General features: G+C 52.4%; 1 protein-coding gene across 1 annotated transcript; it reads left to right on the top strand.

Moving 5' to 3' along the window:
* Window positions 1-630: 630 nt before the first annotated feature.
* Window positions 631-15,628, top strand: CAVIN1 (caveolae associated protein 1). Its single transcript, XM_063403878.1, has 2 exons — window positions 631-1,272; window positions 13,253-15,628. Exons 1-2 carry the CDS (start codon window positions 853-855, stop codon window positions 13,916-13,918), a joined length of 1,086 nt encoding a protein of 361 aa, XP_063259948.1. The 5' UTR covers window positions 631-852; the 3' UTR covers window positions 13,919-15,628.
* The last annotated feature ends 759 nt before the right edge of the window (window positions 15,629-16,387 follow it).

Raw genomic sequence — 16,387 nt, 5'->3', positions numbered from 1 at the left:
CTCAAGGATTGTGGAGCTGGGAGAGCTCCTTTAGGGGGAGTGCCTAGTTCTCACTTCAGGAGTGAATTATCCTTCTCTGTGTTAAACCTGTGTGAAGACACGTTGCATCCTGCATGTACTGTGTGTGCCTCTTGTACGTTCATATACATGGGAGGGGGCATTCCTAAGATACAGACGTTTTCATGCTCTAACTACTGAATTCAAATTGTAGCATTTCTTTAAGATACTGAAAGTCAGGCTCTCGTAGTCCTGGAAAAAAACCCCAAACCTAAGTATTGGCAAAAGGTCTGAACTTCCAGCTGAACTTCAGCATGTGCAGTTGTTTTTAAAGCAGCCTTCAGTGCACACAGCTGTGCCCAGATGGGGCTGCTTGTTTCCCACTCTCTTCCCAGCAGCTTCCCGAGCCGTTTACTAAAGGATTTTGTTTTTTCTTCCTGTTACTTCAGTGCCTGTAGACTGAGGGTAAAGAAGGGGCGGCTGCAGTTCCAGAGCTTTGCATTCCTGGCTGAGCTGTGCTAGTGTTTGCATGCAGAGCCATCGTCTCCCCTCCAACTATTTTAATCATTTCAAAAGGGTGGGTCAGCAGGCATTTGGCAGCGGCTCCTTTTCTATAGCTGAGGTGGAGTCAGCCAATGACCTGCAAGCCTGGAAAATTTTGCAGGGCAGTTCCACTGGACGGCTGTGCGGAGCTGTGCCATTTGAATTTCAGCACAGACGCTCGCTCGCTGCGCTCCCCATTCCTGGCGTGTCTCCCAGTGCGGAGTTTAGCCGAGGCTCGGGCTCAGTTTTCCCTGCTCTCTCCCTGCAGTGACAGCTTCTCCGGGCTCCGTGAGCCAGGACTCCCGAGCCACCATGGAGGACACTACCTTGCAAATCATCGAGCCACCCACTGTTTCTGAGACCTCGGAGGAGCAGGCGCCCGACGAGCCCATCAAAACGGACCAGATCAACGGCGTGATGGTGCTGACCCTTCTGGACAAGATCATCGGAGCCGTGGATCAGATCCAGCTGACCCAAACACAGCTGGAGGAGAGGCAGCAGGAGATGGATAGCGCAGTGACCAGCATCCAGGGAGAGCTGACCAAGCTGACCAAGGCACACACCACCACCAGCAACACCGTCAACAAAATGCTGGAGAAGGTGCGCAAGGTGAGCGTCAACGTGAAGACAGTGCGGCAGAACCTGGAGAAGCAAGCTGGGCAGATCAAGAAGCTGGAGGCCAACGAAGCAGAGCTCCTGAAACGCAGGAACTTCAAAGTCATGATCTATCAGGTAAGGAAGTGTTTTCACTGTGTCTTTACATCCTGCCAGCGGGTGTTTTCTTTGCTGAGGGTCCTGTCACGTTGCATGTTGGGCCCAGCCCTCTCACAAACTCCCCAGATTGCACGGCAGTCCAAACTGAGGCGGGTCCCTCGTCACTCTCATTTGTGGTTTAACGTTTTTTTCTGTGTGTCCTGAGACAAAGTTTGATAGAATTGTCCCATTTAACAGGAATTTTAATGCGGATAGGGAATGAGGCCCTAAGAACTCACTGCAATGGCCCAGAAGTATCAAAATAACCTGATTTTACTGCTTATCTCAACAAAGAGCAATAGTGCTCTGGGATCTGGAAGGGGGTGTTGTAAATCCATCTGCCAACGTCTCTTCTACCAAGAGACACCATGTGTATGGCTACGTGGAGACTGATAATATTTCAGATTTGTGACATGCATCTGGTAACGAGTGATAGTAACCCCAGCCCCAGGATTAGTCTGTCCAGCCAGGGCAGATAGAGCTGTCAGAGAAAATCCAGCCCAGCCCCCTGAGCTTGGCAGTGCTCAGGGTGGCCTTTGCTGAGGGCTTGTACAATTCTCATCAATTTTCTTCTGCATCCTGCAAGCCTTGAACCTCCTTGTTGTTTGGTCTCAATAACAGCTTTGGTTTGTTTGATGTTCACCCCCCACACTAAGTGTTGGAGTTTTCACTTAACATTAAATAAGGAGAGAGAAAGGAACGTGATTCTGTCAGGTTTCCTGCCTGGAGTCAGTTTTGTACATCAGAGCAAACTCTTCTATTGGGCCACAGGAGAAAAGTGAGTGAAACAGTTAATGCTACAGTTGAAAGCCTCTGGGTTAATAATAGCCAGCGCTGGGAACAAATGGAGAAGCTTCGAGTGCTGATCATGGGAAGAGAGAGAAGAAAAGCAGAATAAAAGGGAGAATGGTGAGGTTTGAGGGTGAATGGCTCATGACAGGTTCGGGGTCGGATACGTACAGGGTCTGTGGGACTCCCTGGTTCAGAGCTTGAGCATTTGTTGTTTTATCAGGGCTGAAAGGCTGAAATACTTGAGCCTGTTCAGGTCATACAGGAAACACAACCAGCTATAGCCAGATATATGTGTGTGGATTTATTACAAGCTCTTTGTATCAATCTATCCATGGAAAAATAAAATAGAAGCAACAAGCACTGCAAAATGAGAGGAGTGAAGGGAATTGTTTAAACATAACATTCCATGTCAGTTACGGAAATAGGTAGGAAGTTGGCAAGGTTCAAGGTCCTCGGGAAGCATCCCAAACATCTGCAGGTTAGTGTTTCATGAGCAGTTTGTCTTGGTTTGCTGTGGCTTATTGATATTGAGCAGAGTTTCTTTTTGAATATGAAAAAGCAATCCTGCTTCTAAAGGCTTGGGGCCTGCCCTTGGTGCTGTGGTGAGGACAGACAGAGGGGTTTGGCCAGGGGCTGTGCCAGGGACTTGAGGAATCATGCAGATATTAGGGGAAGAAATTATTTGGGATTTGGGATAATTTCCCAGCATGGAATTTAGTGTGATTTGAATGTCACAGAGCACAGGTAAGGAATTCTCCAGACTTACAGCACGTGAAATGGAGCTGTTTGTGCCCTCGTGGACACGCTGGCACTGCTGTGGAACCAGAGCAGCCCCAGCCCCAGTGGGAAAGCATCCAGCTCTGGGGTCCACCTGGGGGTTAACTGAGGAATTCCCTTTGCTTTCCTAAGGGTGTCTACAGTTAAAACCAAATCATTACAAAAGAACTCTCATCTAATTCAATATCTCACTTCTCAGAGCCCCCACCTATCAAAATGTTTGTTGGGTACCTTACAGGTCATGTAAATAATTCTGCAGTGCTGAGCACATTATTGCTCCTTTCTGACTCAGGGAAAGCTACTTTCCCCAGCTGGTGGTGACTCCTGTTTGTTTTCAGTTGCTGTGGCAAAAAGTTCAAAGATTTATTAGTCTTTTCTTTTGGAGAACAAGAGATAAACTTATACTAAGAGATGTAAAAAATTCCATAATCGCAGAAGTGTCTATTTTTGTGTGAGAGATCTGAGCAGAGCAAGAAGTCTTGTCTGTAGGGTTCATTATTGCACAGTTCTGCAGCTGGAAGAAATAAAGGAGGTAAAGATAAATGAGCTCTTTGCTGGTTCTTGATGTTTGATTGTTGTCTCAGCATTGAGTCCTGAGGCTTCAGCCATTGTGGAGGGATTATTTTAGGACTGCAAATAAGATCTTTTGCACCTTAGAGGGAAGTCAGACTGCCTGTGAGAATTGTGTTTTGCTCACTGTAAATTAGGAGGAGATGAAAACCATATTTTTATCAGGGAAAGCCTGACCTGTGGCATGATCCTGAGCACATCTGCTGTGTTAGTTTCAAAATTTGGGGGAGAAAGTGCAGGGCTGGATATCAGTCAGTCCTGGCCGAGGGGAAGTATTGAGTAGAACGTTTACAGGTATCACTCTCAGTCCCATCCATGCTTGCATTTTCTCACTTATTTACCCTCTTTTAGCTGATTTTGCCAGGAACTGGTCTGATTTCTCTGAGTTAAGAGTTTTTGTATAGACTTAAATGCAGGGAATTAGATCGATTCTTTAGAATAAAACTCAAAAACAACCGTACCCCTCCAAATTGCCCCATTTTTCTCTTTTGAAAACTTGCCGAGCTAAAGCAGAGGTGGCAGCTTTGACAGGCCACTGTCTGTGCAGATGTTCAGGGCAGAACTTACCTTCCTAAAAAGTCTGATGTCAGTGAGTGCCTGCACTGCCCAGCAGCCCCTGGGAATTGAGCTCAGAGCTTCCTTTGTGCCTCTGTCCCAGGCTGCTGTCTTTCAGAGAAATCAGGGCACCAAAAAATTCCATGAGAGTGGTTGCTAGTAAAAACAAACTGAAGTGACTTCATCCCAAATCACCTGGTTTTAGGATCCTGAACCTGGGGCTGGTTACTGCAGTTCATGGTTAAATAATGGATGTCCTGTGCAAGCAGCTACTGCTCTGAAACCAGACTTTGTGCCTGGAGAGTGGCACGTGGCACTTTATGTAAGCCTGGCATTTTCCTCCAGTTTTTGACAATTAAACTTATTCCTGCAAATGCCAAAGGCTGATTTTGTTATAACTGGACAAACCCTCGCAGCACTCGGAGTATTGAATTTCTAAAGTGTGCTGGTCCTTTATTTTGAGGCTCGTGTGGGCGCCGAGCTGTGGCAGCTCTGGCTCAGGGTGTGCAGGGGTTTTTGTTGGGAGGAGCAGCCTCTGTCCAAGGGCTGTGAGTGCTCCCCACGCTGTCCTGCTCAGAGGCTCCAGTGGGGCTCATCTGCTCTCCCCGGGGCTTTGTGGCTGCTCTGAGCTGTGTGAGATTCCATGGGAAGGGCTGTGCTGTTGGGAGAGCAGGGTGGGACCTGGATCCCAGCCCTGCAGTGTTGGGTGGGTAGGGCTGGGCAGGGGAGTATAAATAGCCCAGCCTGGCTTTGTGCTGGCGTGGGCCTTATACGGATGGGAGCAGCAAGACTGTGCATCAAGAGAAGGAGGGGTAGATTTCAAACCCATGCATTAATGGGACAGATTCAGAGGCCAGACCTGAAACTGCCTCGGTTTTGGGTCTGTGCTCCTCAAAAGAGAGTGTGGAAAAGTACATGAGCTCAGGGGGCTGAGAAGAAGCACAGGGCAGGGATCTCAGGGCATACAAACCCACTGCCCCCAGGCTACAGCCTTTCTCCACCGCCCAAACAGAATGGCAGCTGCCCTGAGCTATGGTTTTGTTTCAAATTAATCATTCAGAAACTCATTCATGATGAGTTTAATGGCAGTGGAGCAATGACAAGAGCCAGCAAGATCCACAGGCCTGAGGGACAGCCTGGGCGGGTGACGTGCCTGCAGTTCAGTGGAGCTTGCCCAGCTACCAGCATTAAAAAGGAAATAGGAATTTCCAAAGCAATTTGGGTGACAGCACTGAGATAGGCATAGGCACCAGATACCCATGAGGTGCTTTTCCTGCAAGACCAGCTGGCTCCACGTGGCTGAGAGCTCTCTGTGCTGGAACACCCATCTCTGTTCCCAGTGGGTCACAGCAGGGATTTGCATTGCAGCAGGCACTGTATTTATTTTCTGATAATACTTTAAAATAAAAAGCGGGTGTCCCTTTCACTGCAAATCCAGTCAGTGCTGCCTCCATTGCAAGGGGGCCACATGAATATCCCAATGTACAAAAATCTTGCATATTCTCTGCATATTACGGAATTATTAGAGTCTCGAGGTAATAATGCAGAGGAGACTGAGCCTTAAAAAAGAGTCAGGATGTTAATAGCTCTGACTCTTAGGATTTTTTTTAGTTCAGATTACCAGCCTACTAGTAGACAACTCTGGAGCATGGATTTCTCTGTTGCAGTCTAGTATCAACTGCATTAATATTTAATTGCTCAGCTATTATTTATAAGCAGTTGGTGCCAGAACTGTTTGCTTTGCTAAAATCCTTTCACCATTATAGTTCCAGACTGAGCTGTGCAGCCAAAAATTGTCTCAGAGCAAAGGGCCAGAGGCTGCCCAGCCATTGGGATAGGGTTAGATTGGATGAGTAGTGGCTCATGAAAACAAGCCCAAGGTAATATCCCTCCTGATCACATATTCTTCCCTCAGGCCTCTCAGATACACAACCCAGAAGGTACAGCAATGACTCATAAACAATTCAGCAACAGGCTTAGCCCTCTTTTATCCTATTTGGGATTGTCCTCTTGATTCTGCAAAATCTCCTATAACTTACAGGGCACCTGAAGAATTGTGGGGCCACTGTCCAGCTGTGATATAGACAAAGAGCAGAAACAAAATGTGCAGTATCAGTAAAGGAGAATTAAATATTTAGAGTAAAAAGTCTCAGGATGTTTAGTCTCCAGCTTTATGTCAGGATGCAAATGTCAGTGTCTGCAAATCATCTGTAATACAAACCCCATCTTTGCTGCTTTGCTGCTCAGGAGCAGCTCCAAAGTCATCTGTCAGCTCAGACAGATTTATCCGGGAGGAGTAGATCTGAGAGCAAAGCCAGAGATACAAACAGACTGATCATGGCATCAAAACTTTTTAATGCTGTCAGAAGGGGAAAAAAACTCCTTTTCACTCTCGATCTATTTACTTCTCTGTTTCCTACAGCCCTGCCTCTCTTCTGACTCACTAAAGGCAAAAGCATTTTTCCAAGCACAGCCTCCTCCTCTCCCCACCCTCCCTCCCTTCCTTTGCACCAGCTCTGTACCAGGCTGCTGTTTCTCACAGCTCATGAAGCAGATCCAGCTTTTCAGACACAGCGTCCAGGACACAGGGTAACTGGACGTGCCTGATAAAAAGAAGTGCCAGGCAGATTGCGCAACACCCAGAATTACAGAGCCTGGGAGGACTCTGCTAGTCAGGGAGATGCTACTTGAGAATGAACTATTTATCCCTCTAACATTCACCTAATCCAAACCTGATTTGGTATTTCCCCTCATATTTTAGATATTTTCCTCTCAGCAGTATTCCTTGGTAACTTCTTACTGCAGGACTCAAAAGTCTCACCCCTAAGGCTTGAGGCTTCTCTTTTCATGAACCTCTTGGCACTACTGGAGACAAACTTTGTCCAGCCCTTGGGACCCAGAGTTGTGGCCATGCCTGACTTTGCTGTGTCACTGGGTGCAGAGATCTGGGAGCTGCTGGGAATTATCTGGCGCTGGTTTAGGGTAAGGTCAGTACGTGACAAAACCAGGATAGAGTTCTGGAGTTACACACGCCTGTTTCAATCTCTGCAGCCTCTGCACTTGAATCAGTAAACACAGGGGTTTAAAATCACCACCCTTTTTTCACGATCTTATACTTAAAAGCAAACTTTGAGTTCAGCTACACTACAGCAAAGGGAGACATCCCCAACAGGCGACTCTGAATGCCTGTGACTATGAGCAGTGTCAGTGGGAACGTGCCTGAACCCACAGAAGGGATCCTGTGTCTCCTGGGACCTCCTGAATCCCAGACAAGACACTCTTCCATCTCACAGATCTTTGCTGACTCTCTTTTCTGTCAAATTCTGCTTCCTGGCTTCTCCCATTACTAAAACATACCCCTGTGCCTTTTCTCTCTGCCTGTTCTCGTGCTAACCCGGATCACTGTTGGCGTGTTCTTAACCAGATTCCCGGCAGGAGCAGGTAAGTGTTTCCATTGTGCTTCCTTTCCCCGGCCATTGAAACGCAGTTTTCCTCATCTCAGCCCGAGAAGATGCCGCGCGTGTGCCTTGAGTCTTCGCCAGGGACTGCCCTCTGAGCCCAGCCCGTGGAGACAGGCCCAGGGCAGAGGAAGACACACGAGGAGGCAGCAGTTTAGGGCCTCGCCAGCGGCACCCCCCGAAGATCACTCTGAACCTCTTCCGAAGCTCTGGGAGCTGCTGATTCCAAGCCTTTGCTTCTTGCCTGCTTGGGGCTGCCTCAGGCTCTCAGACCTGCCAGGCTGATCCTGCTGCTGACTAATGTGCTTGCTGCATGAGCGTGGGTGTGAGGAGCTGGGATTTTCCCTCAGGCCATCTGTGAGGGAGGAGCTGCTTTGTGGCTTGCATGAAGGGCAAGTGGCCAGGGGCAGTTGGCTCTGCTGGCTGTGCTGTGACTGGGCAAATCCCACCTGTCCTTTGAGCTGCCATTTCTCCCTCTGAAACACAGCCCTGGAACACCCACCTCCCCAAGCTTCTTGTGAGTGTTAGTTTGTGGTTGTGAAATGGTTTGAAGTTGTTGTTTTAAACAGGTAAAACAGGCAGAGAGCACAAACTGTGATATAAGTTTTCAATGCCTCGGGCAGCCCCTGCAGCATTTCCCATTTCTGTCTGCCCACAGCCCCTGGCGCTGCCTGCTTGGAGTCAGGCCCTGCACACACTGAAGTGATGACTTTAATGAGTATTCTGTTCATATAACATTTAGGCCACAGAGGCCACAGTGGCCTGTTGCCTTCCTGTGACTGTGCAGCTACTGGACAAAAAGCCCCAAGCTCCAGCTGCCCTTTGGGGGTCACCCAGCAGCGTGTGCAGCACTGTCTATTGGGAATGGCCACCTGGGTGGACAGGACTATTCCAGGAGACAGTGAGGGTGAACCAAGTCCACCCCCTCTTGTGGTCTCTGGACAAAGCTGCTAGAGAAAACTCATTTTCAAGGAGAGTGTCAGATGGAAGAGAAGCCTTTTTATTTTTTTGTGATCCAGCAAAAAAAAAAAAAAAAATCTAGCAATCTAGTAATTTCAGAGTCTGTTCCACCAAGTCATTGGAGAGAAAAGCACAGCCTTGTCTGTGCAGGGTATCTGGACACTCTTGAGCCCTGCTGGGCTCAGGATGCTTCTCAGGCATGCTGCTATTACTCAGGAATAGGCTGAATCCTCCTTCCCATGACACTGCTGGAAGGTCAGCATGAAACAGTGTCCTCTGAGGCCTGGCAGAGCAGAGCAGTTATCATGGCAACGGGAGAGCAGAGCTTGTTCTCCTCTGGCACAGTTTGACCTGACCTGGAGGGCTGTTTGCTGCCCAAGCTCCTCCTAATCCTCCCCGAGGCCAGGGCCGGGCTGTGCTGCCTGGGGTGGGCAGAGGGAGGGCTGGGGTGCAGGAGGAGCTCACCCCGTGTTGCGATCAGCCCAATTTGGTCATAGTGGAGCCCAGGAATGTGAGCTGGTCATCTTCTGCATGTTATGGCTGCAAATGTCAACCAAACTCACTGTTTGTGCTGTTGCAGTTGTGTAAAAATAATGGAGTGAAATGAATTGCAGATGTGATTTGCATGTGCATGTGAGAACCTTCCATTAAACCTTCCAACTGGAGACTGGAGTGGCTGGGAGTGCTGGGACTCTGTTTCTTGCACACTGACTGGGAATGCAGCTCAGCTCTGTGTCTCCTTGGCCTTTTATACGCCAGGGGAAGTGTTTACGTGTGTTGTAGCAACCAGGCGGGTGTCCATGGCCGTGGGCTGCGGGTGACTCACTGCCAGGGAACTCGAAAACAATGTCAGATAAAAGCCCACTCAGGGGAGCCGGGGAGAGAGGATCCAACAGCTCGGAATTGTTTGAAGTAGGAGGACACAGGGCAGCTGGCAGCCAGCTGCCTTTGGGGCTGGCTGTGGGCACTGAGGCCCCTCTGGGTGCCCACAAAGGCCACAGATGGATCGGCCCGGTGCCAGGGAGCTTCCCAAAGCACAGCTAATGCCGGGAGGTCTGTGCTGCAGGGATAACGCAGGCTCCCGGTCCCTGTCCTGCTGCTGGGTGCAGCTCTGCACTGTACACAGAGTAGGGCCAGAGTTTGCTGCTGCTGGGACCAAAATCTTCTGAAAAAATGTTGTTTACCCGCTGTACTTGTGCCAGTTGGATCCAAGCAGAGAGGACAGAACTGGTTTGCCTCTGCTGATTGGGAGCCAGGTTTTGAACACCCCAACAGGCAGGGATGCCAAGACCCAGGATTTTGGACTCACCCACTTCAGGATCAGTGTTTTCCAAGTAAAAATAGAATGCCTGGTGTTAAAAATGTGGCTCAGCTGGATGAGTCATGAGTGAAATGAAGTGCAGAGAGCATAATGCTTTGCTTGGAGCAGGGATTTGTGCAGCAGCCACCCCTGGGCCTGGGATGGTTCTTGATTGTTCCAGTCACGTCCCATTATCCTCCATGCCTGTGCCTGCAGGAATGTCCTGCCCACACCATGCAGCTCCCCATCCCCATGGGGGAAACCTCTCAGGTAGGGAAGAGGAGACTCCCTGGTGGCTTTTGGGCAGTGCCTGCGTGCAGGAGGGAGGTACATGCAAGGGATGCTCAACAGAACGTGCCAGTTCCCATTAAGATGTGCCAGAGGTGTGGGTGTTCTCACAGCAACTGTGCTGTGCCTGAACACACAGCAATGCTCCCTGAGTGCAGGTGAGCCTGGACTCTGGGACCTGTCCCTTAGAACACTGCAGAAAATCCTCTGGTGGTCCCCCAGCTGGTTATCTACTGGTCAGGTCAGCAATCAGTGAGGAGGAGGTGGGCTGGGCGTGGGAAGTGCAGGAATTATACCATGCCTAGGAGAGAGAGGCTGGGACCACGACATGAAGGGTTTCCCAAACACAGCTGGAGAAAAGCTCTGGGAAACAGTCCCAAGGGGAGGGCTGGGATCCTCGTTTGGGAAGGGCTGTGCTCCCTCTGTGCCTCTGGGTCTGATCCATGAGGTGCCTCCCGACAGAGGCAAGAGCAGAGCTGTGGGCTCTGCAGGGCTGGGGTTGGGCTGTGGGGATGGAGCAGGGCTGGCAGAAGTGGGAGAAGTGTCCGAATGCAGCCCGTGGGAATCACAGAGCTGGGCAGCTCTGCTCTCCAGGTACAGTGCAGGATCAGGGAGAGCTGCAGGCACCCCAAGAGGACTTGCTTCCACTGTCCCATGTATCCAGAGCTGCTGCTGGCCATGTCTTCGTGGCTCTGAGGGAAGAGCTGCAGGATGCTGCTGAGGCTGGATGGGAGCATTGCTGGCACAGCCCATCACATCACATCAGAAAATTCAGTCAGGAGCTGGATATATTGGTTTAGCACGAGGAAAGGTTGTTATTTATGTGACAGACGTGGAGTTATTGAGGTGGTGTTTCTGCAAACACATATTCTGCAGCTCACAAGGGGCTGATAGGATCAGGGTTTGCAGGATGTGGCCCATTTCCAGGGAAAGCCGTGCCAGGCAAGAGGGGGATGCCTTTGTTCTGGCTCATTGTGTTGCCTCAGAGGGAAGGAAGTGGCTGGAGTTCCTGATGTTCTGCTGCTTGGGCAGGGTCCCTGGAAGTTTCTGGGATTACTCTGGCAGGTGTTGTTGTGGAGAACAGGATCCCTGCCTTCCCCATGATGTGGGTTTGCCCTGGACTGACCTGGCCCTCAGGAGAACGTGTGTATTGTTTTCTGCTGAAGTGGCTCATCAAATGAAGAAAACACATGTTGGCCACTTCACCCTAATCTCCACAAAGTATGTGAGACCTGACACGTGATCTGGAGGATGAAGAGCTTCACCCAGCACAGGTCTCTGCTCTGCAGAAAACCCAGAACAAAAGCACTGCTCCAGCAGGCTCTGTGTTTTCATCACACACCCTGCACTGCAGCCCGTGCCATCCTCACTGAGCCCAGTGCTCCAAGGAGCTGGCTTTTCACTGCTCACAAAGGTTTCTCCAGATGCCCTTGTGCTTTCAGAACTTCAGCTGGCCCAATGAACAGAACCTATGCTTGGGGAAAAAATGAGAAAGCAGCTGAGAGGATCTGGATTTCACCCAGGTGAAGCTGTGCTGGAGTCATGTATTCAATAAGTTGTGTCACTTCTCCAGGGGTGCAAGGGAAGACAGGCAAAGGGCTGGGCACAGCACCCATGTCTGCAGGGAGGACATGTCCTCCTGCCTCTGTCCAGGAGCTCAGGCCAGAGCCACAGAGTGGCAGTGACCTTGGTCAGCCGGGGCAGTGGCGTGCGGTGAGGGTGTGCACACACACACGCCGTCCCTTCCGGCGCTGAGCGGGGACCGGGACGTTCTGTCCCGTGGCAGCCCCTCCTCATGCTTGATGGAATGACCGTCCCTGGTGTCCTGCCTCTTGGCACCTGTGCAGCTCATTCCTGCACGGCTGCAGTGGAGCAGTGGCAGCTGCTGTGACACACAGAGCATGGGAGGTGCCACAGCAGAGTCACTCTCCGGGGTCCCAGGGCCCCAGGCCAGGGGCAGGAAATCACTGCCGGTGTTCCAGGGTTTGCCATGCACTTCAAGAACTTGGGGTACACCAGGGACTGCTCCTTGATGTCCCTGGGACTGGTTCCTGACAGTGCAGGACTGGAATCCCATCCTTGCTCCATCCTGCTGCTGCCTGCCCCAGGACTCAGAATGGCACCTGGCTGTCCTGCTGCTCAGGCTTTTCTCCAAACTTCAGCCCAGCAGCTCCACGTGCTGTGTGCCCGTTCCACACATTGCCCTTTGGCTGCTGCTGGATTTCTGACAGCGCTGGTCCTGGCAGCTCCCACCCCTCCCACCCAGCTCTGTAGATTAAAACTGCTTGGGCAATACATTTCCAAGCGTGCAGCTCTGCAGCTGTGACTCTCTGTACAGTGATGGGCTATTTCCAGCCTGTCCTGGGAACAGAGAGGTGAATCACTGCAGCAGGGACGCATGCTATGTGCTGCTCAGATGAAAACCAACCCCGCTCCAGACCTGTGCCCCTCTCCCAGGCACATTCTTGTCCTCTGCCACTGGGATCAGAAACTTGGCTGGCTCAGCCTTGTGGAGAAGCTGAATGAATCTAGCCCTGTCCCAAGTACAGCTGTGTATCCTTGCAGACCAGGCTGTGTGAGCTGGGACCACTGTCTCTCCACCATCTCCAGATATGGACTCGGGCAAATTCTCTAACTTATTCCCCAGTGGAGAAATAGGGAAAACAGGGCAGCCTGCTGCATCCCAAGAGATGTCCCAGCCCCGCATCTGGATCCTGAGGCCTTGAGAAAGTCTGAGTGCAGCCTGGGGGCAGCCAGGACAGTGTGTGCATGCTGGTGCTGTGGCCAGACTCTCAGCTCTGGCCATGCCTCTGCAGCCCTGCAGGGCTGCAGCTGGACTTGGCCAGGCTGGAGGCCTGAAGACCACTGTCCTGCAGCCAGGAGTGAGGGGCTGTGATGGCCAGATCCTGGGATAAAGATGGAACTGGAGGGCACAGGACTGTGACACAGGCAGAGAAAGAAGGGAAAAGGCTCCATTTTCAGTGCTGGGCTGCCTTTTCCATACTTCTGGCATCAGAGATGAGTGATGTGAGGTGAGCAGAGCTGGTCCCTCAGTCCTGGTACGGGAGAATCCTAAGCAGATCCTCGTCACTGTAACTTATCAGCTGCAGTAAGGGAGGATGAGCCCAGGCCTGAGGTACCTGGGTGTGTTTAGCTGGGTGGAGGCCAAAGTCTCTGTGGCACTGTGGAAGGGAGGATGGGCTGGCTCTAGGGTTGCCGATGTCTGTGTGTCTCACTGGCTCCGCTCTGTGTCTTGCAGGATGAAGTGAAGCTCCCATCTAAACTGAGCATCAGCAAGTCCCTAAAGGAAGGTGAAAAGCTGGAGAAGGAAGGTGAGGGTGAGGAGGCCCCTGTGGGTGAGGACCATGCAGAGGAGGATCACATCCAGCTCTCCTCAGATGAGGAGGTGGAAATTGAAGAGATTATTGAGGAGTCACGGGCAGAACGCATCAAAAGGAGCGGCATGAAAAGGGTGGATGACTTTAAGAAGGCATTCTCAAAGGAGAAGATGGAAAAGACTAAGCTAAAGACCAAGGAAAATCTGGAGAAGACCCGCCACAACTTGGAGAAGACCCGCCACAACCTGGAGAAGAGGATGAACAAACTGGGCACTAAAATTGTGACTAACGAAAGGAGAGAGAAGATGAAGAGCTCTCGGGACAAACTGAGGAAGTCTTTCACCCCTGACCACACCATCTATGCCAGGTCCAAGACAGCCGTCTACAAAGTACCACCCTTCACTTTCCATGTCAAGAAAATAAGAGAGGGTGAGGTGGAGGTGAAAGCCACAGAGCTGGTGGAGGTTGGTGGAGAGGAAGGAGAGAATTCAGATCTGATGCGTGGGGAGAGCCCCGACGTGCACACACTGCTGGAGATCACGGAGGAGACTGACGCGGTACTGGTGGACAAGAGTGACAGCGAGTAGGACAGGCTGCAGAGCACGAGGGTTGTGGATGACAGCTGAACACATTATCACTCACATTTCGAGCTCTCCCTGCCCTGGAGCCCCAGGGAAGCGTACACAATGCATCCTTCTTACCCTGCAGAGCCGACGCCAATCCCCTGCCTGCTTGTACAAGGTGTATTTTATATTTTAGTGTTAGCACATAAACATTAGGAACACGGAACTGTTTTTCTTACACTACTAAATCACCCTCAGAGACCATTCCTGCTGCAGCCTTCTTGCCCCACACCTGAAGATGGGTTTGAGTGACAGGGCCCTGACCCAGCTGGAGAGTGCTGATCCCAAGACAATTGCTGTAGAACTGAAAGTTCAAGAGTCCTCCATGAGAAAAACCTGGTGTCAAGAAAGCTTCCTGCAAGTAGCCCACCAGCCCACACCACCCTGTGCCAGGCTGCACAGCTGCCCCGCAGGCAGGAAGACTCCCAGCACCAAACCCGGCTGCACCTTCGGGGGACCAGAGGAACTGGGATGCAGCTGGTGCACGGGAGGGAAGAGCTGAGCAAGTCCTGTTGATGGGCAGTGCATGACAAAGCTGAGCTGGCGTGGGGCAGGTGGGGCTGCTCCTCTCTGCTCTCCCAAGGACTGGGTGACCTTTGCACGAAGCCATCCTGCAGCTGGGCCTGCCTTGGGTTCCTGTGGGGTGTCACACAGCTGGGGCCCGCTGCTCCTCCCCGCTGTGCCCCAGGGCTGTGGCAGGAATAGTGCAAGCTGCAGGCTTCCTGCACGGGTCACAGATCTGGCTGCCAGAGATCCAGGGTCCATGGGAAGTCCCAGGGGCAGGGAGCAGCTGGAGGTGGGGTGCTGGATCTGCTCCCTCCACACCCACAGAGGTGGTGGCAGCAGGCAGTGAGGCCCACACTTGCTGTCCTGGGAGAGGGGGACACCCAGGCAGCGATGCTGGAGCAGCCACCACGGCTAGGGACTTGTTTCCAGAGGGATATGGGATGCACTGCTGCCATGTGAGGCTCTAGACCATCAGAAAGAGGCCTTGACACCTGTCCAGCACCAAACCTTGAGCACTTCCGAGCGTCTGCTTCCTGCAGGGGTCCTGGCACAGCTCAGGCTCATACCCATGCCCATGTCCTGTGCTTTCCTCACTGTGTCCTGCTTTCTGCAGCTTCACTCCATGCCCTGAGTGAGGCAGCATGAAGGCAGCACAGTGGCTTGGGGGCTCTGCCTGGCTCAGCCCCACTTGGCTCTTACATACTCAGCCCCTGCTGCAAGCCTCAGCCCCGCACTCCCCATCCTGCTCCCCCAGCACGAGGCTGCTGCTGTTCACATAACCCAATATATAAACTTGCTTTTCCTTTAAGAATTATTTTCCTTCAAGTTGTCCAGTGCTGTCCTGGCCTCGGGGTCCTGCCGCAGCTTCCCTCCCCACAGAAGGTGTGACCGGTCTGTTCCGTGTGCCGGCTGCAGGCAGCCCTGAGACGCCGGTGGCCCCGAGGCTCCCGGTGTGGGGAGGCACCAGGCACCAGCTCTTGGCTGCTGGTGGTTCCCAGCCCGGTGCGGGCCCCAGCCCGCAGGTAGCCTGCCCTCACAGAGTCTCTTGTGGGCCCACAGGCAGTTTTCACGTGGGTTCTGTCTGAGCAACGGGGCTGGGGGTGATCCTCGCCTGTCCCTAGCTGTGCCCAGGCAGCAGCGCAGCAATAAAGTCTCTTTTGTAAACCACCAGCGTGCGGCCTGTCCATGGAATCGGGCACCGGGGGCTGCCACACTGGGACTGATCCCCACAGCCCTGTGTGGGGCTGACACTCGGAGCCCCACAGGGATCCATCCCCAGAGCTTCAAGGGGATGGATCTCCACAGCCCTAGGGACTGATCCCCAGAGCCATCGATCCCCACAGCCCCACAGGGACTGATCCCCACAGCCCCACAGGGACTGATCCCCCCCAGTCCTTTGGGATCGATTCCCACAGCCCCACAGGGACTGATCCCCACAGTCCTTTGGAATTGATCCCCACAGCCCCACAGGGACTGATCCCCACAGTCCTTTGGATTGATCCCCACAGCTCGATAGGGATCAATCCTCCCAGTCCTATGGAATTGATCCCCACAGCCCCACAGGGACTGATCCCCACAGCCCCACAGGGACTGATCCCCACAGTCCTATGGGATTGATCCCCACAGCCCCACAGGGATTGATCCCCACAGTCCCACAGGGATTGATCCCCACAGCCCCACAGGGACTGATCCCCCCAGTCCTGTGCGATCGATTCCCACAGGGACTGATCCCCCCAGTCCTTTGGGATCGATCCCCACAGCCCCACAGGGATCCACCCCCGTTGGCCCCACGGGCGATCCCCCTTTCCCCACGCGGGGGCGCTGCTCCCAGCGCGGCGCACGGGCCCGCCCGGGGCGGCGCGGCCCCTTTAAGAGGCTGCGGCGGCGGCGACCGCGTGACGTCACGGCGCTGCCCGGAACTCAGCT

This window comes from Prinia subflava, chromosome 8 (assembly GCF_021018805.1).
Source record: "Prinia subflava isolate CZ2003 ecotype Zambia chromosome 8, Cam_Psub_1.2, whole genome shotgun sequence".
Lineage (NCBI taxonomy): Eukaryota > Metazoa > Chordata > Aves > Passeriformes > Cisticolidae > Prinia > Prinia subflava.
Note: the sequence above shows the minus strand (reverse complement) of the source record. Positions and strands in the feature narration are given on the sequence as shown.

Bases quoted from the DNA above. Each gene is read 5' to 3' on its own strand.
- CAVIN1 (XM_063403878.1), top strand. From the start codon at position 853: ATGGAGGACACTACCTTGCAAATCATCGAGCCACCCACTGTTTCTGAG. The intron at 1,273-13,252 runs GTAAGGAAGTGT...TGTGTCTTGCAG, and splicing joins TCAAAGTCATGATCTATCAG to GATGAAGTGAAGCTCCCATC.